The 24326-nt window shown below is 44.1% G+C and overlaps 1 protein-coding gene across 2 annotated transcripts; it reads left to right on the top strand.

Annotated features, from left to right (window-relative positions):
• The first annotated feature begins 2700 nt into the window (after positions 1 to 2700).
• On the top strand, positions 2701 to 24081 carry LOC125535779 (disease resistance protein RPM1-like). Of its 2 annotated transcripts, none has more exons than XM_048698936.2 (3): positions 2701 to 2855; positions 6282 to 6377; positions 20647 to 24081. In XM_048698936.2, the coding sequence occupies exon 3, from the start codon at positions 20653 to 20655 to the stop codon at positions 23401 to 23403; it is 2751 nt and encodes a 916-aa protein (XP_048554893.2). In that variant the 5' UTR covers positions 2701 to 2855; positions 6282 to 6377; positions 20647 to 20652; the 3' UTR covers positions 23404 to 24081. The 2 variants fall into 2 exon arrangements, with proteins under 2 accessions (XP_048554893.2, XP_087400283.1); XM_087544157.1 differs by lacking the exon at positions 2701 to 2855 and adding an exon at positions 5999 to 6177.
• The last annotated feature ends 245 nt before the right edge of the window (positions 24082 to 24326 follow it).

Genomic DNA, 24326 nt, shown 5'->3' with positions numbered 1-24326 from the left:
TTAGCATCATTCTTTTGGCTTCTACACCAAATTAACTGCAAAGAGTAAGTGCCGGTTCTTTTCAGGCAAGATTCTACAGAATCAGGATTCTGGAAAATTCTGTCGTCGAGTTCTTTTCAGAGATTGTAGTTTGAGATTCTAGAAATTGTTCTGTGTTGAAATGTCTATACTACCCTTAGACAGAATTTGTTTGATGAAATGTTAACAGAAAAAGGAGTGCTCGCCGTGAGCGTCGGCGTCGAACTTTGAGGGACGATGCTGAGGGCCGGGGCCAACTGAGGGGCGAGGAGGAGCTGAGGAGGGAAGCTGGCCGGCGGGGGCGGCGACGGCTTGGCCTGGCTGGCGGCGGCGCAGCAACCCTAGCCGCTGCCGCGAAGCTGACGGGGCAGGGAGGGTGGGGCGGACCGGGCAAGGGAGGTAGGCCGGCGGGGGCGGGGGCGGCTTGAAGGTCCGCTGCCCCGATGTGGTGCGGGAACTGGGAGACGAGCGAGCAGACGGGTGCGTCCGCTCGTTTTCGGGGTCCTGGGCTGGACTGCAGGGTAGCATTTTGACCGTAAATACATGATACAATAGGGGTACAGCTATACTTTGAAACGTTTTCTTTTGTGGGACTAGCCAGAATCCTGAGATTATGGGAGAAACCAGGTATTTTGGAATTTTAGGATTGCACTAGGATTCTAGAGAATCCGGTTGATATTTTGAAAGTTCAATTGAGTTCTTTTCGCTCGGGATTTTCAGGACCGAGATTCTTGGTAATCTTCTCAAAAGAACGGGGCCTAAAAGCAGCCCCACTTGCATGCGCACACTTTCCAGCATGCATCACATGCTCTATTTAATATAGCGGTTGTTGCGACTGCCCAATAATAACAAGGGACGCATGCGCTGGTGCTAGAGGAAAAGCAAGTGATTTTATTGCCTTATTAAGGGCTGCTGAAGAAACAAGGCGTGGAGAAAATAAGACAGTGCATAAGGGCCTTGAAAATGGGGACCCAATAAATCCGGATGAAGGGAGTAGTATACATGATGTATATAGTTGCTTTGTCTTGGTGTACATAGCGTAGACACTGTATAAACTGCCCCATTTTCCAAACGACTCGCAGTCGTGCTAGCGGCTGGTTTGACCTCGAAACCCCAACTAATTACAGCCATGCATGTGAGCTTGGTGCCGTCCACAAGCATTAAACGGATCAAGATAAGTTTTTCTCTCTCGAGAAACTCTCCCCGAAGTCAATGGGGTGAGGTCCAGAGGACTTGTGAAGTCCCGTCGGTCATCCTAATAAACAAATAATAACCAATAAGTACTCCACATGGCCTACCGATAATGCATAACCAAAAAGTACTCAACACGTACTACCGATAATGCATGTCAGGTTTTTCTTTGACAACATTGAACCAGCCTTGCTAAACAGAATACTATTGTAGTCCCTCTGTTTCTAAATATAAGCATTTTTAAAGATTTCAACAAAGACTGCATACTGACGTATATAGATATATTTTATAGTGTAGATTCACTCATTTTGTTCCGTATATTGTCTGCATCGAAATCTCTTAAAAGACTTATATTTAGGAATGGAGGGAGTATATATGCATGGCAAATGCATACGTCCTTTGCATGATGACGTGTAGCAAGCTCAAAGTATGACGTTGTTGTTCACTTACATGCATCTGAACTCTAAATTAAACTATTTGCAAATTGTTCAGTGTTCAAGTTTTGACAGGACTTGCTCCAAGAGTAAACTTTAGCATATATATAAAAGGTTCAACATGGATTCAAAAAGAAGGTTGGACATGATCAATACTTTTTGGTGCGTACTACAAAACATAAGACAAAATGATGCGGAAATTTTTACTCAACAAACTCTTGACAAAAAAGTCAATTGCTACTCATCTCTCTACCATCACCTAAAATAAAGCATCTCTATCCCATCGCATGGAAATACCGTGCCCATGCTCAGACTTTATGTATAGGACGATCTCCATGACCTCAATGTCACGCTAGGGATGATCTCCACAACATATCACACTATGATCACCCAACACACTGTGAGAGTTGATGTCTAATCGATGCAGGTAGCAGGACTTCTTGCACACTAGTCACTAGATGACTCGCTATGCCCATGGCTCAAAAGATAAATGCGAACAAGAAGTTTGAAATGTATTTAATTGACTATGAATTTATAACATGAATCTGTCAGCAGTTGGAGGAGCCCTGTGACAAATCTAGCCTTTGAGGAGCTGTCTACGCGCATTGAACAGATCAACTAGTTTTTTTCTTCTCTCAAACCAATCTGTGGTTAGATGGTTAGGTGGACAGTGGTATTGCTTAGCCCATCAGGGTTCAAGTCATGGTGTTCGCATTTATTCATGGATAGGGTGTACATGTGTGTGTTCATAGGGATGAGTGTATGCGTGTTTATGAGCGCCTGCATCTGTATTATGTTCAAAAAAAAAATTTGCGGATAATGACTCCTACAAAGGATGCTGGATTGGAGTTTCCGCCTCCTGGGGCTTTTTAGGCTAAAGTTAACAAAATTTAACTTTAACCAAATCTTATATGCAGACCAAATCATTTTTATATTATGGAATGGAGGGAGTAGTCTTCAAATGCGAAGTACTACCAGAAAATTGGTAAAATCGAAGACCCCAAGTGCCCGTGCACGTCGATCGATCAATTTACACATGGGAGATGGACAGATGGTACTCAAGCTAAAATAAAGAAGGTGAGCTGGACAGCAAGGAATTGGTTCACTGCTGCGAGCATATACATATACTCATCTGAATTCAGATCTAGCAGATCAAGTCCCACATCGGCCAACTGTCCTATCTCACAAGCGCTTGCAGTCCGTCTCTTACAGGTTAGCGTTTCTTTGTCATACTCCTCTTTGAGTAGTTGAGATCGATGTAGCTAGAGTTTTACCTAGACTTTCTTCCGAATTTGTACTCCTATTTCAATGTTTGCTTCTCGTCCCAGCTTTGCTTAACTCTGTACAAGAGTTTATTCAGCTATATTATTTGTATGCTTACTTCTTTTACACAACGCAAAAGATTTGTATGTTCTCCTCCGTATCCAACATGGACACTAGAGGAAAAGTTTCTCATCCAACAGAAAGATGCACATCTCACACAATGGAAAAGATTATCCTAATATGTCATTTATTACCCTTCAGTTTATTATATGCGACAGGTATAGAGGAGCTTTTTTACGCTACACCTTGGTACTTTTTTTTTGCGAGGATGGTACACCCTGGTACTAACTATTAAGCAAGTGTTAGCTTCCCACGTTCTTTCCTCCTCAACAAGAAAGGCTCTTCTCCTCCCGTAGGCAGCCGCCGGTCCGTCCCATCTCCGATGGCCTCTAGGCCATGGAGGTGCAGAGGTTCTCGGCCTCCCGCTGGTGGGAGGGACCCCGTTCTCGTTCTTATTAGATTCAACGTCTTGGTTCTGGCTGTGGCGGCAGCGACGTTCCTTATTAGGAATAATGTCTCCCACATTCTATCCCCATCTCAATGGTGCTTCTAGCATCGTCGAAGGGTGTGTGGAGGTTTGCCTCCGTCGGATCTTGCGAGATTCGGTCGGTGCCGGTCTTCGGTGGATGTATTTGGATCCTGTCTTTGTTCGACTTCGTTTAGGTGTTTACAGGTTTGATCCTTCTGATTTACGGGTTTCTTCATCGATGATGGTTGCTATTCTGGTGCGCTGCTCCTATAGGGTCTTAACACGACGACTTCCCTACTGTCTACTATAATAAGGTTTGCCGGCTCCGGTGAGAGGGGTGATGACGGCGGCTCGTCTTCGGCTCGCTTCAGTGCTTGTAGTCATCGCTAGGTGGTTCATGGGCATGGTTGTAATTTTTATTACCTCGACTGTTCTTTGTACTACCATGTTAAAGATGAATAGATAGAAAGTTTCTCGAAAAAAATATTAAGTAGTGTTAGGACTACCAGTTAAATCTAACCCTTTGTTCAAAGGCCAGCGATAGGCGCCGGTGTGCTGGCTGAAATTTCGGCAGGTCGCACCACATCCACCTGATTCATCCCCTTGTGTGCGTCGTTGGATTTGGTCCTCCCTTCTGTGGCATCTTCTTCCCCGCGCCGCTCACGAGAAAAAACAGGCCCTCGGCCCCTCGCCATCGTGTAGCGCCGTCCCCCACCCACCTCACACCCCATCCCATACTCGTGGCCGTGGGTAACATCTGGCCGCCGCCGTGGCCGTGACCGGCGAGCACCAGTGAGGTCCCGCCCCCAACGCCGAGATGGCAATACAGCTGCCAGTAGATCCCAGGGCACGGTCACTATTGAGATGCAGCTCTAAATCCCAGGCCAAGGTCCCATGGTCGCAACAAAAAAACCCGTGTTGTTGGATCTGGCTTGCCACCGTCGTCAACTAGCAGCGTCATGTTTCAACTGAAAAGTCTGAACGACAAGAATCTCCAATCATCAGTTGAAGCAAAAAAAATGGCCGCTTCCAGCCAAAAATGACAAAGGTTTCAGCAAAAACAACCACAACAGCAAACTTCAAGATAGATCAAAGTAGCAAACAAACTAGCCGGTTGCATCAAACAAATGCGCTGGTTCGAGCAAAAATCAAAATGCATGATCCAGCTTCTGCTGTTTGCAGCTTTTCATGGACTGGTTCCAGCACGAGGCGTCGTGGTTGCAGCACCCCGCTGTCGCAGCCTCTGCGGCCGCCGCCGTCGGCTTCCACCACCGTGCGCAGCAGCAAAATTCAGCAACAAAATGGGGTTTCGTTGGTGGTAGCAAAAAACAAAACTATTCCAGCAAAAAATCATCATGGTTCCAGCAAAAATGCGTCGATGCCGACGGTTGCAGACGAAATAATCTTGCTGGATCTAGCAAACTTTTTGCCGGTTGTAGCAAAACAACAAGCCAGTACCAGCAAAACGACTCGACGGTCGTGCGGTTCCAGCACCGGTCATGTGTGGATGTAGTTTTTTTTACCATTTCCAGCAAAAACACTTGCCGTTTGCAGCCCCGGAGGGCCTTCATCTCCACCGTCGACGGCTATTGGTTGCAGCTTTTTACCGATCTAGTTACAGCCAAAAAACTCACCCGTTGCAGCACCGAATGCCTCAGTCTCCTCACCGACGTCTGCTGTTGACATCGCCGGTAGTTGGTGATGCTTGCAACACCACCATGGCCGCTTGACCGCTTCAGCTGTTGTCTCACAGCGCGGGCGTCCGGTGGCGCCGCAAAGGGGAGGGGGCAGGGGGTGGTGGGGGGAAGCGCGACGTCGACGACCTCGCCATCCAATCCGCGGGCAGCCACCTCGCTTGCAGCATCGGCCATGGGATCGCTCGCCGCCCCCGCCGTATTTTGCAGTGAGAGCTTGCAGGCCATGGCCGCCCCTAATTCTATGAGCTCGCGGACCATGGCTGAACCTCACATCAGCAGCATGGCGTGTTCGCCAGAGAGCCCGTGAAGCTTCTTGTCGGAGAGGTCGGGGAGGAGAGCCGAGAAGATTGGGCGGCGACGAGGTAGAAAAGTGAGAGAGGATACAATTTGGATGTGATGTGGTGTAAGGAAAAGATAAGATAAGGGACGTAGTGCAGTGCGTGAGCCACCAGAGCGACCGGCTGAAATTTCAGCCGGCGTGCCGTCCCGAAACATTTCCCTTGTTCAAAGGGTACTTTAGACTTTTTGGCTCGCTAATGCAAGTGCACTTTTTTTTATCTCTGGATCTAAATTCTCCTGGTGTCCCGCTCGAGCACTAGCTGCCGGCTCCCTGATCGAGCGACCTTGCGCAGCCATGGTTGCCTCGTCCCATAGGCCCCGTTGCATGAATCTACCGCTTGCTACACATACATATAAACTAGTTGTCGTGCAAGCAGTTGCATCGTTCTAACCAATTACTAATCGACGTTCACCGCATTGTTTTTCTTCCATGTTGTGATTCATGTCCGAAATCTCCGTCTGGTTCGCACAATGGATATTGATCACATCCCGTAATTTTTTTATTGACAATAGACGACATCCCGTAAATAGTGGAGAATAAGATGCCAGCATATCGTGTATCCTGTAATTAGTGGGTAACTAAACAACACCCTTAAAATCGTGTATCATTGATCCTCAAAAAAAAATCGTGTATCATTAAATGTACGTGGCTAGTGAGTTGAACTGCTTGTTCTGTTTCCACGAAAACTGCTCGTTTTTAATTTAGGTATTATTTCAAATCCTATTTATTTTTATTCACAATAGATTATCATAGTTATGAAAAAAATCTTAGATAATTAAAGCATCTTTGTGTGTATATTTTTTATGCAGGGTTTGATTGCATCATTCGACATCAATCTCACTAGATGTTCTAGCTAGTTTGAGTTTGCAGGACACCTACAAGGTTCCAGGTCAAGTCTCCAGTAGGTATGCCTTTAATTTAAGGTTGAATACTCGTAAATTTACTTATGTTCAATTTTCGTAAATTAATCAACTTATGTTAATCTGAAAATTGTCGAGCCGTGCAGTATTCTATACTTTTTTTGTACTTGCTATATGGTTTGTTCCCCAGAGGACTTACAGATGTAGACTGGGATAGTCTTTTCAACGTTGTCGTATTCTCTTTCCTTGAATGAATGGTGATTAGGATAGTCTTTCTTAAACGCTGTCATACAAATGTTCCTACATAAGTATCAACAAAAATCTTACACTTGGGTACTCCATAAAACATATAAGTCTGCAACACATGTAAGGCTTCGTTTGGATGTCTCCATTGGAGAGCTCCATATTGAATTGGCCTGAATTCCAAATCGGTGTGGAAACTGAAATGGGACGAATACGAATTCACATGTTTGGTTGTCCAACGAATTGGCCCTTGAAATGCCTCTGAGATTTCAATACAGAATCTTGTTTGGATGACAAACTTTGAAATTGCATAGCTACATTACCAGGTTATACCATGTTCTACATCACTCAAAAATGAAATCTGACTATGAATGAATATATAGCAATAAAATAATTAAATATTCTAGAAAAGCATTAGGAAACACAAATGGTGATAGAATAACAACAATATTTTTTTACGATAACATAACACAAAATTTGAAACAATAAGAAATAGCATGTAGTCTCAAATATGGTCTCGTACATGACATAAATCACAACAATTTAGAAGATAGGTCCAAATGCTTGACATAAACAGTACATGGCAGTACATACGTGGTTCCAAGTTCAACAAGGCAGTACATACATAGTTCCAAGTTCAACATGACATAAAACAGATGGTTCAAAGTTCAACAGCACATAAAAGCATTGATCTTCAAGGCAACATTAGCAGCCATGTCTTCCTCATGGTAATGGGCAGCTCCTTCAGAGCTTGAAGTAGGCGATCATTGAGTACCAACTTCCCGTAACATCGAAGCATATCTTGCTCAGCTAAATCGTGTATCAACCTAAGTGCATCAAGTATTTCAGCGGGTGTGGTAACCTTTGGTAGTGGAATAGGCTCAGTTGTCTTGAAAGCATCAACTAAGTCCTTCTTCATATCTCCATAAAGAACGCTTGTATGTGCCACGCAACATCCTCATCTTGATACTATGGCCAACTACAAGTAAGAACATTGCAACTTTCTCTTCCACGGTCACATCTACACTATCACGGAGGCCACATCTCTCCCGTAACATGGTGCAAAGGTCATGAAAGTTTCGTTTTGTTAGACGCAATTGATCGTAGCATGCCACTTCAGATCCATCATACATGGTTTTAAGCAAATATTTCCTAAGCCTATGCTTGTCCTCATCATCATTAAAACTTTCCAGGTCCCTTGGTCCCCTATCCCTTTGTGTAGTAACAAATGCTAATGCAAGAGCACATGTTTCAACAAACAATTTAGTCAAAACAATTATTTTCCTCTTCCGTCTTTTATTTTCTTCATTTATCCACTCAATCAACTCCAATTGATCCGACATTGTGCTGTACAAATTACAATTGAATTGTCTAGTCGTAAGGCAATCAAAGAGACATCACATACACAAATGCATAGACAAAACAGAGGGGATTCAGCCATATACCTTCAACAGGCATGCAGATTGATGAACACTTCATAAATCTGCAGTGTTGAACAAAAAAAATTAGTCTTGGTGCAGCTGATTAGGGAAAAAAGATTAAAAAGACAGTTGAGGGTTCAGACTACAGAGAACAAACAGGGGTTCAGAGAGATTTAGAACAGAGGGCAGCTACGCAGGGGGGGGGGGCTGCTCTCGTGGATGTACAGGCAGCTGCCCGAGACGCAGCGGACGGGGACTAGGGAGCCACAGGCATGGGAGGAGTGGCGCGACCCGGGAGGACAAGTCGCAGCGACCCGGGACTGCAGAGGGAGCCGCGAGCTATGAACTGACCGAAGATGGGGGATAGAGCCGCGACCCACGAGCAAGTCGACCGGAGACGGGGACGAGGTCGCGACCTAGGGGAGGACCTAACCGGAGATGGGAACGGAGCCGCGACCTAGGAGGAGGACGGAGGATGGTGGCACAACCTAGGAGATGCGGCGGACGAGGATGGACCAGGGGGGATGCGGCGGCGCCGGAGCTTGCGGCAGTAGGAGGGGGCCGGAGAGGGAACGGACCTGAGTGCCGCCGCCAGCCCTGTCGACACCGCCGCCCTCTCGTTCCTCTCTCCTTATCTGTTCGGCAGGGGGGCGGGGGGAAGAGGCTGAAGCGGTACGTTTTTGCGGGAGGAGCCATTTCAGAGCAATTCACAGCGGGAGGCCTCCGTGTTGTGGGCGGGTACTTTGGGTGGAAGCGATTTCGTCCTGAATTTGGTTTCATTACGGAGTGCCAATTCGGTGTCCAACCAAACATGTGAATTGGAAGTTTACCAATACGAATTCAGATTCCAGTCTTCCAATGAAGACATCCAAAAGCAGTGTAAGATATAATTAACTTCTTCATAATTGGTATATTTTTTACAAAGATATGATCAAATCCAAATAGGAGTAGGGCTATTGCCCGACACGAAGGAGATCGGACCTGGGTAAAATCATGCCGAGCCCTTGTTCCGAGCGTACCCAACGGCCAAACATATCTCGTGCAAGCATTGCACAATTGCGAGGGACTGGTCTTTTTATCCTCAACATAAATCACTGAAGAGGTGATGAGAGAGAGAGAGAGAGAGTTAAATGCACCACGGTGACGGTGTGGTCCAGAGGAGCTCGCTGTACAACCTAGTGATAGTTATTGTGTTCTATACGACCAAGCTATTCTATACTATTTTCTCCATTCCGAATTATTTGTCGCAGGTATGGATGTATCTAGATATATTTTAATTCTAGATACATTCATTTCTACAACGAGTAATTTAGAAAGGAGGGAGTATCTGGAGCTTGGCGACAGCTCTCGGCAAAAGATGGCACGTGACAACACCTAGATAGTTGTTGGTGGTAGGTAGCCGAGAGTTGACACTCGACAAATAGGAAGGTGTTTGTCGAGAGAACTCGGCAAAGATCGGATGGCGCCGTTCTCCACTCACGGTCGTGAAATCACTTTATTTTGCTGAGAGTACATATTTGGATCTTGGCAATAAGTATGTCGAGTACCCAACAGACGGTACTCGACAAAGTTCTGGTTTTCTTAGGGTGTACACCGAATGTCTTTTGCCGAGAACTGTTCTGGACAAAGGCGTTGTCAAGTTTCTTTCATCCTTCGCCGAGCGTGTTGGGCACTTGTCAAAGTAGGCGATTTCCACTAGTGATAGGAACACGTTCAGGAACCAAGCATGAACTTAGCCACAAATTATCTACCTCCATCAAGTCCACCTCGCCCAGCTAGCTCTATCTTAGAGCATCTCAGCCATTGGCCCCTCAGGAGATGCTAAAAATCGTCTTCTAGGGGCGCACCGACGTAAACCGCATGCTGGGGGCGTGATGCCCCCTAGTCGCGGCACCCGTGTTTTTTTTTTTTGAAAATGTTAATTTCGGCACAAACACGACGCAAATTCAATCAAACTTCGGCGAGTTCGTACATATTTAAAATATTTTTTAAAAACGCTACTAGACTGCTCCTCGCCGTCCGCCGCCCTTGCAGTTCTACATGCCGAGGAGGCGGTAGAACCGCGTGTAGTCCCCGTCGTCGTCGTCGCCGCCGCCTCCTCCGCGGCCGCCAACCCTCGCGCCCACGTTTGCGGGCGGCTATCTCCTCTAGGGCCCGGCACTGCCGGACCATCTCGTCGCGGAGGTAGTCGTCCCGCACCCACCGTAGGGCGTCCTCGTCGGAGAAGCCGCGCCGGGTTATCTCCTCGTACTCCGTGGGGAGGCCGGGCTCCGGCTTCGGCCTGACGAGGACGAGGCGGCCAGAGGCGGGGGCGGAGTCGTCAATGCGGACGCCGGAGCTGCGGGTGCGCGCGCTGACAGGCGTGTCCTGAGGCTCCAACTTGACGGGGCAGAGGCAGGGAGAGTCGGACGAGCGGCCGGACGAGGAGGAGGACGCCCCCAGGTCCATGCGCCTCGGCGTCCACGAGCTCCCATGCCGGCGAGAGATGGACGGGGGACCGGGGTACTCTAGCCTCGGCGTGTTGCCACCCTCGATGTACTCGAGAACGGCCTCCAGCGTGCGGCCGGGCATGCTCCACCATCGGCGCCGGCCTTCGGAGTTGAGCCTTCCGGAGGGCACGACGCCGTTGGTGACCTCTAGCTGCTCGGCGTGGCGGCGGCGGAAGTAGGGCTCCCAGAGCGGGCTGTCGGGGACATACCGCGGACCTTTCCTCGCCGCCCGCGGTAGAGAGGCGCGGATACGCGTGATCTCCGCACGCCGCGCCGCCCCGGTGGGCGGTGGTGGCACCGGGACCCACCGGCGCTGATCCTCCATGCCCCCGGCACCCGCATGTCCGGCGGACCGGGTACTCGGCCTCGAAGAGGAGCCGAGTTTCGTCCTCGTGAAGGTGGCGGCTGCCGAAGCCGTTCGCCGCCGCACCGTCGCCTGGGAAGCGCTCGGCCATGCTTTGAACTGAAGACGGCGAGAGGAGAGGGAGGAAAGGGGGAGAAATGGCGCTGCGGCAGTGGAGATTATGTGCGTGTCACTGGTGCGCTGGGGTTCGGCTTATATAGGCGGAGGCGCCGCTCGTACGTGTGGCGGGCGAGGGGACGCGCGTCGTCCGGTTACTGCGCACCCGTGTGGCATCAATGAAGGAGGCTGACCGGCACGGCAGCGCGCGGCGGCTTTGGCATTGATTCGTTGCGGGAAACGAGGCGATGAGGACGATGAAGCGGCAAGAAGAGAGACGAGTCGCTGGCAAGGAGGGCCCGCGGCTGTTTCGCGCCAAAAACGATTCGCCCGGCGCCCCCAGCACGCTGGGTTCAGGTTAAGTCCGCCGGCGCAAATTTCAGCCCGAGCCGGTGAAAAATGGGTTCTTGAGGACGCGACTGGGCCAATTTTTCGACACCAACGGTCGAAAAGTCGTCTGGGGGGCCTTATTGGGAGCGCGGCTAGAGAGGCTCTTACTCCTCTCATATATGTCTCCCCACCCACCCCTGAATTCCTCATTATCCTCTCAGATCTATCTTCCTCCTGGATAGATCTGCGAGCAAAGGCCATGAGCCAAACACGTTTGTCTTTCCAGTGGTGGAGCTAGCAGCTTGCCAAAACCTGGGAACACAACAAGTTAAAAGTACTTTATTTTAGTCTACCCAGACATATGTATACACTAATAGATTCACTTGTGAATCTCTTCTAGTGTCAACAAAAAAGAATCCAAGTCTGATCTTTAACAAGTCTAGTTATTAATGCCATCATTCGTTATCACTTGCGAAATTTCTCACTAGATTACAGAGAATGGTTCGCCGTGGGCCGACCATGGCCCTTGTCGTTGCCGATCTGTTGCTACTTGTTGCCTTTTGGTTCTTGCATTGCCCAGGTTGGAAGGTCACTGATGTTGTGCGCTTGCCTACCGCTAACTGGAGTGCTAACGAGCCAACGTCCACCAGACTAAAAATATGACAGGAGGAATCGTGCCTTAGACTGCTTGTAGTGGAGAGTATCACAAGTTAGTATTATGCATATGATAGTAGTGTATAACACTACCTTCGTAATGCATGCTATCATAGATTAATAGCTTATTCATTGTCATGCAAGACTGTAGTTGTATAATATTTTTTAGGGACATTTTCATTTTTCAGCCTAATTTGAGCCCCACCTTATTTTTACCCCTAAATAAAAACAGTGCTCAATTATACTCTCTTCTGTTTGGTGCCCTTATGAAAATACCCCTCCATGCCGTTTCCGTCTGGTCAAGGGGTTTGACCATCACATGGATGTTTTCTGGACATTTTACCCCTCGCTGAAGAAAAAGAAAAAAACTGAAACAAAGGAAGAAGAAAAAGACAGAGAAACTTACCTATAGCCGGCCCATGTAGCTAGCCTAGCCCACCACCACAGATAGTTGTCTTCAACCTTCAGCCTGGATTGTCTCCGAGAGCTGCCACTTGCCGTCGCTCCGCGGTTGCGTAGCCTCTGGCTAGTCCCTCTCCAACCACCATGTCCAAGAGCTCTGCCAGAACGCCTTCTACCTCACCACCAACGGGTTCGATCTAGGAGGGCCAAAATCAACCAAATCACCGCCGTCGCTCGATTCATCGTCTGGAGAGCCTCCCCCACCTCACCAACTGCACCGATAGCTTTGCTGTGATCTCACGAACCTTTCCCCTCTGCACCCTCCTCGATTTCATGCTCTGGCTATGATCCCCACCATGGCCGAGCTCCGTTGACGCCATGGTCGCCTGCCATCGCTGCAGCTCGTGCTCGTCGTCGTGAGTGTGTCAGTGCGCTCCTAGCATCTCCAGTAGGCTAATGAGCCCATCATCCTACTCACCCGTGCCATATAGAGTCATCGTAGTCACGTCCGAGCTGCTGCCAGCGTTTAGGTACGCCGCTAACTCGCCTTTGGCCACCCCGCGACCTCCTGTTGCATGCCCTGGATGCGTGCGAGCTAGGGGTACACCCTGGTAGCCTCATCTGACTATGGGCCTGGCTGGTAAGAGAGAGAGAGAGAGAGAGAGAGAGAGAGAGTGTTTCTAGGGTGGGGTCCTCTTCACTGTTTTCTTCCCTCATCATTTGCCCGTAGGTTTGATGTTTTAGGGAAAAAAGAATATTGAAAATGTTCACTAACTTGAAAAATATTTTCAGGAATTTGGAAATTGTTCACGGATTGAAAAATGTTCATGAATTGGAAAAACGTTCATGAATTAAAAAAATATCTTGAATCAGAAAAAAATGTTCATGGATTCCAAAATGAGTTCACAAATATTTTAAAAATCACAAAACCAAAATAATGTTCGTGGATTCGAAAACGTTCATGAATAAAACTAGAGAGAAAAAAGAAAAAAGAAGAAGGAACAAAACTCAGCTGCAAAAATTAGAGAATCCAGACAAGAAGAACCAAACATCATTGAGGAAAAAGAACGGGTCAGCCAGTCAAAAAACTAAACAAGGGAGTGGGGGTGTGCGCCTCCTACCGGTGAGACACTATTTGGAAAAACCACTAATTAAAAGGTACTCTTTGCAAAGGCCATTCCCACTTTCTCTATTGCTGATAAGTGTAGTGCGCCCATTTGTCGCAACCTGAGACTTTTTCTCTTATCCGTAGAACTTTTTTAATCTTTTACCTCTTGAATCGTGTGTCTAAATCATGAACCGTTTTCGTCATAGGATTTTTTCTGCATCAAGATCTTCAAAATTAGTTCCCAGGTTAATAGGTTTCGACGGGAAAAGGACAAAAAAAATCAGAAAATATAGGTAATCGAAAAAACTGTAAACAGCAAAATGGAAACAAAAAAGGCGGAAAACAAAAAAACAAAAAATAGAAACCGATAATCTTAAAAAATACCCGAAGAAAACCACAGAAGCACAATTGTGCCTTTTCACACTCTTTGGGAACCCTAGATGTGCTTTTCCCTTCTCTGGAAGCACAGTTCTTGATTTTTCCTTTTCGGGAAGCATAGCCTTGGCTTTTTATCTTTTTCGTGGAAGAACAGTTGTACTTTTTCCTTTTTGGGAAGCACGGTTGTGCCTCTCATGGAAGTACGTGTTGTGATTTTCCCTTTTTCGAGAAGGCACAATTGTGTGTTTTCCTATTTAGGAAGCACAGTTGTACTTGTCACGAAAGCACCTACTGTGTTTTTATTTTGCGAAGCACAATTGTGCTTCTCCCTTTTCAGGAAGCACTACTTCTCGCAGAAGCACATTTTGTACTTCTCATGAAAAGCATTGCAACCCAAAAACTAAAAAGTAAAATAGTTTTTTCCAGTCAAAACATAGGAAAAACCCACCAAATACCAAAACCCCAAAAATAAAAAATTAACATTTTTCCCAAGTTGCCAAAATGTTATGAAAACACAGATAAAAATGAACTTGTTTAAAGCTCGAACTTTTGTCAAAAACTGAACAATTTCAAAACACGTGCATTTTTTAAATTTGTGAATATTTTCTAAAAAAACCAAACCTTTCTATAAGTTTTGTACTTTTTCATAAACTCCAATATGTTTCTGAATTTGCAAACATTTTTGTAGATATGGTGAATATGTTTTGGAAAACATGATTTTTAAAAAAATTTGCAAACATTCTTAAGAATTATGAACAATTTTTTAAGTTTTGATTAAAAATAAAGGAAATGCAAAACACAAAATAAACCTGCAAAGAAAATATAGAAAAATTATCAGGACCTTCTAGAAGGTTCTCATAACAGGATGCTATAGTAGATTCGCTATCTAAAATGGACAAGCCCATTTACATTGCCGGGTCCCCCTCATCTGGGCGAAATGATTACATTCTGACGCTTAATGCGTCAAACAGGGATTGCGCTATTTATTGCATGTGCACGCCGTATGAAGTATTTCATAGAGTCTATTACACCACTGGTGCTACAACTTGACACAAAAAGTCACTTTAGTGCTGAAACTTGTGGTGTACATATAAGTGGTTCAAGAACTTGGCTTGCTGATGCCAATACGGTGTTGTATGAGCCTGCAGCTCTGACTTGGCGTTCCCACATGGCGAGGAGCCCACTTTCAGTGGCCAAAAAGGGTTGGGCTGGGCGTGTGGCCAGTTTATTTTGCGAAAAGCCCCTGATACTCCCTCCATTCCACAATGTAGTGCTTCCTCTATCTCCGTGCTTCAACTTTGACCGTAAATTTAACTACCAAGACCGATTGCGGCGGGAGCAAAAATTATATCAGCGAATTCGTATTCAAAAGGAGTTTTCAATTATATAATTTTTTTTTCTTCCGCCGCAGTTGGTCTCGTTGGTTAAATTTATGGTCAAAGTTGGACCTCAGGAAGCGCGGGCGCTCTATATTTTGGAATGGAGGGAGTATATTTTTTCTCCATGAAAAAGTACAAAAAAAGAAAATGGTCAGCCAAGGTTTGAACCAGCGACCTGCAGATTGCGTGAGCAGGTTCTGGCCAAACCACCTAGCTAGACTTCTTGCAAGTTATTCTGATGTCAATTACACTTTATGAAAATAACACAACACTTTCATTTTCAACATTTTCATTTTTTCCAGTTTTTAAATTTTCTAAAAATTATGTAAACCATAATATGTGATACAAATAATACACATATAAGCAAAATAAATTACATTGAAAATGTCATATAACATCAAAACATACCCATGTACTAATTTAACAAAATCCATATAATTAAATTTTATGACTATAACACAAAATGATTGCGTGGCTAAACTGAATTGTAGTCAGTGCGGACAATTTCAACATTTTAGTTTTTCGCATTTTAAAATTTTGTAATTATAATGATGTGTTATAAATAATATACATATAAATAAAATAAATTACATTAAAAATGTTCATCTAACATGAAAACATATCGACATACTAAATTTAACAAAAACCGATATAATTAACTTATGACCTTAAAAAACTATGATTTAAAACGTGTTCATATTTTAAGAAAATATTAAATTAATTTTAGAATTTTTTATGTATTTAAATAAGTTCGTATACATGTTTATCTTTTTCCTGATTTTCAATATCATATTCATATAGTATATAAAAGTGATCATGGTTTAAGAAAATTGTAGGTTATTTTAAAAAGAGTTCATGTGTTTTAATAAAAATTTTGTGGTTTCTATTTTTAAAAAATATTTGTACCTAAAACTAAATATAAAATATGTATGAAAAATAAATATGAGCCTATTGTGCCATCGGATTGCAGATTCTGATTGTGTAATATTTAAATCATATAAAGAATTTTTATAATTCATAAATATTTTAAATTGTATGACTATGTTTTAAAATAACACATGAATTCTCTTTACAATGACATGAACCTTTTGAATTATGGATAGCGTAAGTATACTTTTTAAACAAGAGACGTCTTGTGTTGGGGTGGTATGCCCCGGTATTTAACTTGTTTATGGGATTAAAGTTCTTAATTTATATTGTTCAGCCTAAAGTATATAAAGTTCATATATCTTAATATGTTGTCAAATCCGACTCGTTGTGCTGGATAGCCAACTGTGCAGGTAATCTGTACGTCGTTTGTTTGAATCTCAGGACTAGCATTTTCATTTTATGTACAATTTCTCAGGAGCGACTTTTTTGTGAGAGAAAAAAATTGAGGGGTTTGTCGTGAAAAGACAAACCACACGCCATGCCCTCCCCTTTGTCTCACTGACAGCGGGCCTCACGCTGAGCTGGCACACCTAGTCAATCGCAGCAGGCGTACATAACACCGTATTTGCACCGTCAAGCCAAGTTCTTGAACCACTTATATGTACATCACAAGTTCTAGCATTAAAGTGATTATTTGTGCCAAGTTTTAGCACCTACGGTGTAATTGACTATTTCATACTGATGAGAAACTCTAATCGATTAGGCTTCAGCCTTCTAGCTAGTTTCTGGATTCACGAGCATATATCACCCTATGCAGGCCTGTTGTGGCCTGACGACACCTAGGTTTTTGCGAGCAAGGCCCAAAAAGGCAGAAGACGGCCTAACTAGCCCAATTAAACACCCCCCTCGTTATTATTCAACATAGATCGTCATTTTTGCCGATTTCAGCAACCTTGACAGGAGTGTAGCTCCACAATTGTTAGGAGTAGACTAACAAGCTGTTTGGCTCATTAAGCTCGTTGAGCTTTACTAACAAAGAAATCCGATCAAAATATTCCTTTAGAGCTTGTTAACCTCATGAGCGCTTGTGACTACTCGTTGACAGGCATTACCCTCTGTTGGTTTAGCTGCGATGTGTTTTTATGAAGGAAGGAAATAATCACGTGAGCAGGTACTAGTTATTGTCTCCTATAGGCTAGGTCGGATATATTAGATGGAATACATTGGTTGAGGTACCAAGAAATGTTGTCACTTAACATTAAAAAAATATGTGATGTATTTCATTAAATGAGATTAGCAATCTGCTCATGAAACTCGTTAGCTAGCTTCTTAAGCTCGTTAAGTTTAACAAGCTGAAACCAGTGATTGGATCTATTCATTAAGAATCAAGTTACGAGCTTAATGAGCCGAGCAACCGAGTGTTCATTAAGCTCGCGGGCTACATTTGAATTATTGAAATAAGAAAATGCAGAAATTGAAACGAAAAGCTGGAGTGAATGTAAAGATGTTCTATATGCTGCTATACATTTTTTGTCATGAGGAATCTGTATCCATATGCCACTATTGTACATGCCGTTGGTTCTTGCCTTTGTAGTGAGTTGGGAGGCCTACTGTCCGAATTCGAACAAGTTGCAATGGAACTCGCTAAGGCTCCCTCCAAAGAAAAAAAAATGAAATAGGATGAGGCGGTGATCTTTGGCAATGTATCTAGAATCTGGTCGGACTAATGCGCACCGGCAAACATCAAGCCACAAAATAGTAACATGTTAGGTTTTATGTTAAAAAGAGAATAAATTTCACTTTTTACAACCAAATATGTCGTGTGGCATCGTTTGGTTTAGAACAGTTTGGTGCGCTAGATGGAGCGTCCGATCGATAATGTACATTTTTAATCATTTTTTGGATATATACATTTTACATCTTTATCTCTAGGATGCGACCCAAATGGCTCAGTAGTGGGATAGGGAGTTTCTGATCGAGCTCACATGCACCTCTTGAACATTAAAATTGGAAGAAATAGTAAAAATAATTGAAAGAAAATTCAACAAACATTGTTGAATGTTCCACGTACGTGCAATTTTTGTGAAGTTCCTTGTGCCCTAGGAGAAAAAACACAAAACCGAGGCTCAGAAAGACTTCTGTAAGCATTTTTCTAGAGCCAATATTGTTTTTAGAGCATTAGAAATATATTTTCTTCCTGAAAATTTGCATATTTACCGAGCATTCAACATGTCCGTTGTAAAACGAATTAGGATATTTGAAATTTCAATTTTTTTAGGGGAATTTGAAATTTTAATGATATTATGTTAATAGAGATTTTTTTAATGTAATACTGTTAATAGGCCTAAACTTGGCTGGGCTCGATAGGTGAGTCGGCCCAGGTCCAACCCGATGAATAATAAGCTCGGAATCCATGAGAGCAACGTTACGAAATCACTAGTTGAGGAGTACTCGTTGCAAAGATCACATCAACTCCGTTGTAAAACGAAACCTGAGAGTTTCCCTTTTTTCGTAGATCCATTTATTCAAAAATGTTTTATCTCTCAAACGGTGCGTCCAAATTTCGAACCGCTTTCACCGTTGGATTCCTCGCGTCGAGATATTCAAAACTAGATCCCATGTTCATAGGTTTTGACGAACTTTTTTTTCACGAAAAAACCAAACCGGGAGCACGGGTTTTTTCCCTTTTCGAAAGAGGCATGCCCGTGCCTCTCACGAAATCACAACCGTGCTTCTCGCGGAAGCAAAATCGTGACTCTCACGGAAGAAAAAAAAAGAAGAGAAAACATGTTTTTTCCGTTTTCGAGGAGGCACGGCCGTGACTCTCGCGAAAGCACACCCCTGCCTTTCACGGAAGCAAAACTGTGACTCGCGAAAGAAAAAGAAAACATAAAACGTGTTTTTTTTCGTTTTGCTAATCAAGCATTTTGAAATGTTAAATGTGTATAGAAAATTTTTAACATGTATTTAAAAATTAAGATTTTTTTTATCATGTATACAAAAGTGTTAATCAAGCATTTGAACAAAATGACAAACAAGTGTTTCAAAAATGTTAATCAAGAAATTGGAAAAGTGTATAGAAAAAATGTCGACCATGTATTAAAAAAATGTTAAATTTGTATTTTAAGAATGCTAAATTTGTATTAGAAAAATGTTGACATATACAGAAAATGTAGAATGAAACCAAAAGAAAGAGAGAGAGCAAAAAATAAAACCCAAAAAGAAATAAATAAACCAAAGAAAAAGGAAAAAAAGAAAGAAACAAATGCAATAAAGATTGAAAAAAAGGAGAAGAAAAAAGAAAAGAAAGAAAAGAACAAAAATGAAAACCAAAGAAAAACAGCAAAACAATAAAGTAAAGAAAAACCAATGAAAAGAAGAAAAAGCGAAGAAAAAACCAAAAAGAAACTGGAAAAAACAGAGAAGAGACAATTGAAAACCCAGACTTGTTTTGACGTAAGAACTACCACCGTACTTGTACATCACGGACGAGGAGTCTAGCCTAGTGGCTACTCGTCCTCCGGGAAAATATATGGTGCTCCGAAGCTTGTGGTGCTACCGATGTACCAAACTCACATTGTGCTTTAGAAAGTTTAAAAAAATTAAAAAGTTTTTAGTACACTCACACAACATCAATGTAGGTTGTCACAAAATTTCAAGTCAAAATTCGAAAAATAACTCAAAAACAAAAATGACAAATTCAACATTAAATAGTATATAACATAACTTGGGCTTTAGATTTGACACATTATCACACTGATGTAAAATTTGTGATTTTTGTATCTCAAAAAATATTTCAATTATTGTACAAAAGTGACATCATACATTGATGTTGCGTTAACGTGCCAGATTTTTTTCAGATTAAAAAAATATATATTCTATGGCATCCGGTGCACCGGTAGCACCACAACTGCGGATGCACCAGATACATTACCGTCGCACTCCGCCTCAACCAGGAGGGCCTGCGCGCCCCCATTTGTCCTCTCCGTTTTCCTTTATTAATTGCACGTGAGTGGGCTGGCCCAATATCTGCAGATGCCTCACCGAGAGAAACTTTTCATCTCGCTTAATGCGATAAATAGTCGCCATAGCCGCCCCATTAGCGCGCGAACGGATGCCTCAACCCAAATGGCCGCGCGCACCGCCGCCGCATCACACATCACACTGTCGCCCGCCGAGCATCCGCGTGCCGCCCTGCTATTGATTGCTGATGCCGCTCCTCCTCCATGCTCTGCCTCGACCCCGCTGCCACCACCACAGGGAGGCGCTCGTGCATGCTCTGATGGCCTATTTTACTAATTTCTTAGCAACTTTTCAGTATATAATCCTTCCGTTTCTAAATATAAGTCTTTGAAGCTTTAAAAAAGATTTGTATTTAGGAACGGAGGGAGTACATAGTTATCCCCTTCATGATTTCTTGCCATAATTGCTAGCCTATTTATTACCATGCACCTCCTTCATCTGGGGTTCGTACTGGTCCACTACTATTACCATGCATGCATCAACTACTACTTGTTGTACTCGATCCCAGCTTCTTGTATGATGCATCATATAACCTGTTGGGTGTTGGTGTTTTTCAGAAGCGAATGGCGGAGGCGATACTCATTGCTGTGTCAAAGATTGGGACAGTTGTTTTGAATGAAGCTGTCACAGCTGTGGTACAGAAGCTGTCGAGGAAGGTTGATGCTCTAAAGGAATTGCCGGCAAAGGTCAAAATAATCGACATAGAACTGACGACGATGAAGGATATTATTCAAGATTTCGGTACAACACAAGTCAGCAACAATGTCATCAAGGGTTGGATTGGACATGTAAGGAAGCTGGCCTACCGTGTCGAGGATGTAATTGATAAGTACTCGTATGAGGCTCTTAAGCTCAAGGATGAAGGCTTCCTGCACCGGTACATCTTCAGAGGTTCACGCCATATAAAGGTCTTTAGTAAGATTGCCGATGAGGTTGAAGAGATAGAGAAGGAGATGCTGCGCATCAAAGGACTGTCTAAATTATGGAGGGACACTGTTCAACCCATCAAAACTGATCATGCAAAGATTGATAAGCAGCGGTCTGGGAGCTGCTTTCCAGAACGTTTTAGTGACGAGGATCTTGTGGGAATTGAGGAAAACAGGAGTAAGTTGACTGAATGGCTGACCAGCGATGATAAAGAAAGCACGGTGATAACAATTTCTGGTATGGGAGGCTTGGGGAAAACCACGCTTGTGAAGAATGTGTTTGATCGGGAGAAAACCAACTTCCCTGATGCTCATGCTTGGATTGTGGTGTCCCAGGCCTATGATGTGGTTGATTTGCTGGGGGCATTGTTCACCAAGATACAGCACACAGAAGAGTCACTGATGCCACCTATTCTTAGCGTGGGGGCCAAAGCTGATGTTTATGAATTGATAGAAGCAATAAAGAAGATACTGCAAGGCAAGAAGTGTTTGATCGTGCTTGATGATGTGTGGGACACAGAGGCATATACTCAGATGTGCAATGCGTTCCAGGGTCTTCAAGGGAGCCGTGTTATGATCACAACAAGGAAGGAAGATGTTGCGGCCCTTGCTCCACCAAGTCGCCGCCTGCTACTCCAGCCATTGGGCAGTGCTGAGTCGTTCAAGCTCTTTTGCTCAAGGGCTTTCCACAACAGCCCGGATCATGAGTGCCCTCCGGAGCTCGAGAAGGTGGCTGCTGATGTAGTTGAGAGGTGTCATGGCCTGCCATTGGCCATTGTATCTTCTGGAAGCCTATTGTCCAAGAAGCAAGCGACAGAGCACGCCTGGAATCACATGTACAATCATCTCCGAAGCGAGCTGCGGGGGAATAACCATGTCCAAGCTGTACTTAATCTGAGTTACCGTGACTTGCCAGGTGATCTCAGGAACTGCTTACTGTACTGCAGCTTGTTCCCTGAAGACTATGCAATGCCACGGGAGATCCTTGTGCGCCTGTGGGTTGCTGAAGGATTCGCGATGAAGAAAGAAAACAGCACGCCAGAGGAAGTTGCTGAAGGAAATCTCATGGAGCTCATCAGCCGGAATATGTTGGAAGTTGTGGAGTGGGATGAGCTCTCCCGAGTTAGTAAATGTAAGATGCACGATATTGTTCATGACCTGGCTCTTGCCGTGGCGAAGGACGAGAAGTTTGGCTCAGCAAATGATCCAGGCGAAATGATTCTCATGGATAAAGAAGTTCGTCGGTTCTCGACATATGGTTGGGTAGACACTAAGGCAGCTGCAGGAGTGGAATTTCCACGCCTCCGTACCATCTTGTCACTCGCGGCAGCTTCGTCCTCTACCAACATGCTTTCATCAGTTTTGTCTGGATCCAGCTACCTTACTGTTCTCGAGCTTCAAGACTCTGCAATAACCCAAGTGCCAGCATCCATTGGGAATTTGTTTAATCTCCGATACATTGGCTTAAGGCGTACCAATGTCCAGTCACTGCCAGACACCATTTGTAAACTCTCAAACCTCGAGACATTGGACATCAAGCAAACAAGAGTAGAAAACCTACCACCAGGAATTGTAAAGGTTGAGAAGCTGCGACACCTTTTAGCGGACAGGTTTGCTGATGAGAAGCAGACGGAGTTCCGGTACTTTGTTGGAGTTGAGGCGCCTCAAATGATCTCCAACTTTCAAGAACTGCAAACTCTTGAGACCGTTCATGCCAGCAAAGACTTGTCGCTAGAGCTGAAGAAAATGAAGAAGCTGCAGACTGTTTGGGTTGATAACATCAATGCATCTAATTGTGATGACCTTTTCAAAACTCTCTCAGATATGACCCTGCTTTCGAGCTTACTTCTCTCTGCATTTGATGAGAAGGTAACAATTAGTTTCCAGGCACTCAAGCCAGTTTCTAAAAATCTCCACAGGCTAATCATCAGAGGTGGCTGGGCTGATGGGACACTCAAGTGCCCAATATTTCAGGGCCATGGGAGGAATCTCAAGTACTTGGCTCTAAGTTGGTGCAATCTTGGGAAAGAAGATCCGCTGCAGTTGTTGGCATCTCATCTGCCAGCTCTAACTTATCTCAGTCTTAACAGGGTGAGTAGTGCAGCTATATTGGTCCTTTCTGCAGGGTCCTTTTCTAAGCTGAAGACACTCGTCTTGAAGTGCATGCCTAATGTCAAGCAACTGGAGATTGAAGAGGGTGCCATTCCACACATTGATGGGATCTACATTGTGTCGCTCTCGGAGCTGAATATGGTCCCTCGTGGCATTGAATCCCTTGGAACCCTCAAGAAGCTCTGGATGCTGGGACTGCACAAGGACTTCAAGGCCCAGTGGAATTTGAACCAGATGCACAACAAGATGAAGCATGTTCCAGAGCTCCGTTCCTAGCAAAAAACAGCAGTCTACCTCCCTCGGTTATTAAGAAATGTAAGGATTTCTTATGCATTGTAAGTGTGCACGCATTTTATTGTTTGTCAGGAGTCCTACGGTAGTCTAATAGTATCAACAACTATTAATTTCTTTGTGATTGTAGATTTTCATGCATTGTTGGTTGCTTCTGTAATAATTCCTAAAACAATATATATTGTTGGTTGGCCTTCCTTGCCATCAGGACTCAAAATGAGAGTGAGTTAGTTTGTTTCATTATGTATATGATTATCGCTGTTTGGATTTGCTTGATGTCATAGATAGACCGATTCCATCAAATCATGCCTGGGAAAATTCTTTCACAACATTTCAGGAAACTCTTGGTCCTTTTCAATTGCTTCTGCAATCTGGACGCTTTTCTCTCTATGTTTCGACCACCAGGGCGATAATTTTTTGGTACAGTGTGCTATGGGCTTTGTGTGCCATTTTCATTTTGTGAAGTCCCATGATGCTTTGCTCTTACTGTATTTCGTATGGAACAACCCAACAACAATATGACTACTGCAAGCTCTGGAACTTTGTGTTAATGGTTTGTCCTTGTGTGTCATTGTACGACGAATGTGGAGATGAGAAGTGTCAAAGGAAGGAATGAAGCGTGATGAGGCAAAGGGTCACTGTTAAGGGCTACTGGGGAGAAGGTGCTACTACGGACACTGCTCTTTCCAACGGTGATATTTCTGTGCATACCCTTTCTCCGTGTTGAGTTTTGAATTTTCATAAAGGGGAAGAAAATGAATGCTGGACAGTCAGTTCGGTTGTTCAAGCAATAGTCTATACTAGTCGTAACATAGATTCTTCAAATCATCTCTGCTGTAATAATTCCTATAAGTTGGTGTTCCTGGTGCAGTCTGAATCTCAATGCGTATATGAAGATCGTTTCAATT

Source organism: Triticum urartu, chromosome 1A (assembly GCF_056163025.1).
Source record: "Triticum urartu cultivar PI428250 chromosome 1A, HENAU_Tu73, whole genome shotgun sequence".
Taxonomy (NCBI): domain Eukaryota; kingdom Viridiplantae; phylum Streptophyta; class Magnoliopsida; order Poales; family Poaceae; genus Triticum; species Triticum urartu.
Note: the sequence above shows the minus strand (reverse complement) of the source record. Positions and strands in the feature narration are given on the sequence as shown.

Bases quoted from the DNA above. Each gene is read 5' to 3' on its own strand.
- LOC125535779 (XM_048698936.2), top strand. From the start codon at position 20,653: ATGGCGGAGGCGATACTCATTGCTGTGTCAAAGATTGGGACAGTTGTT.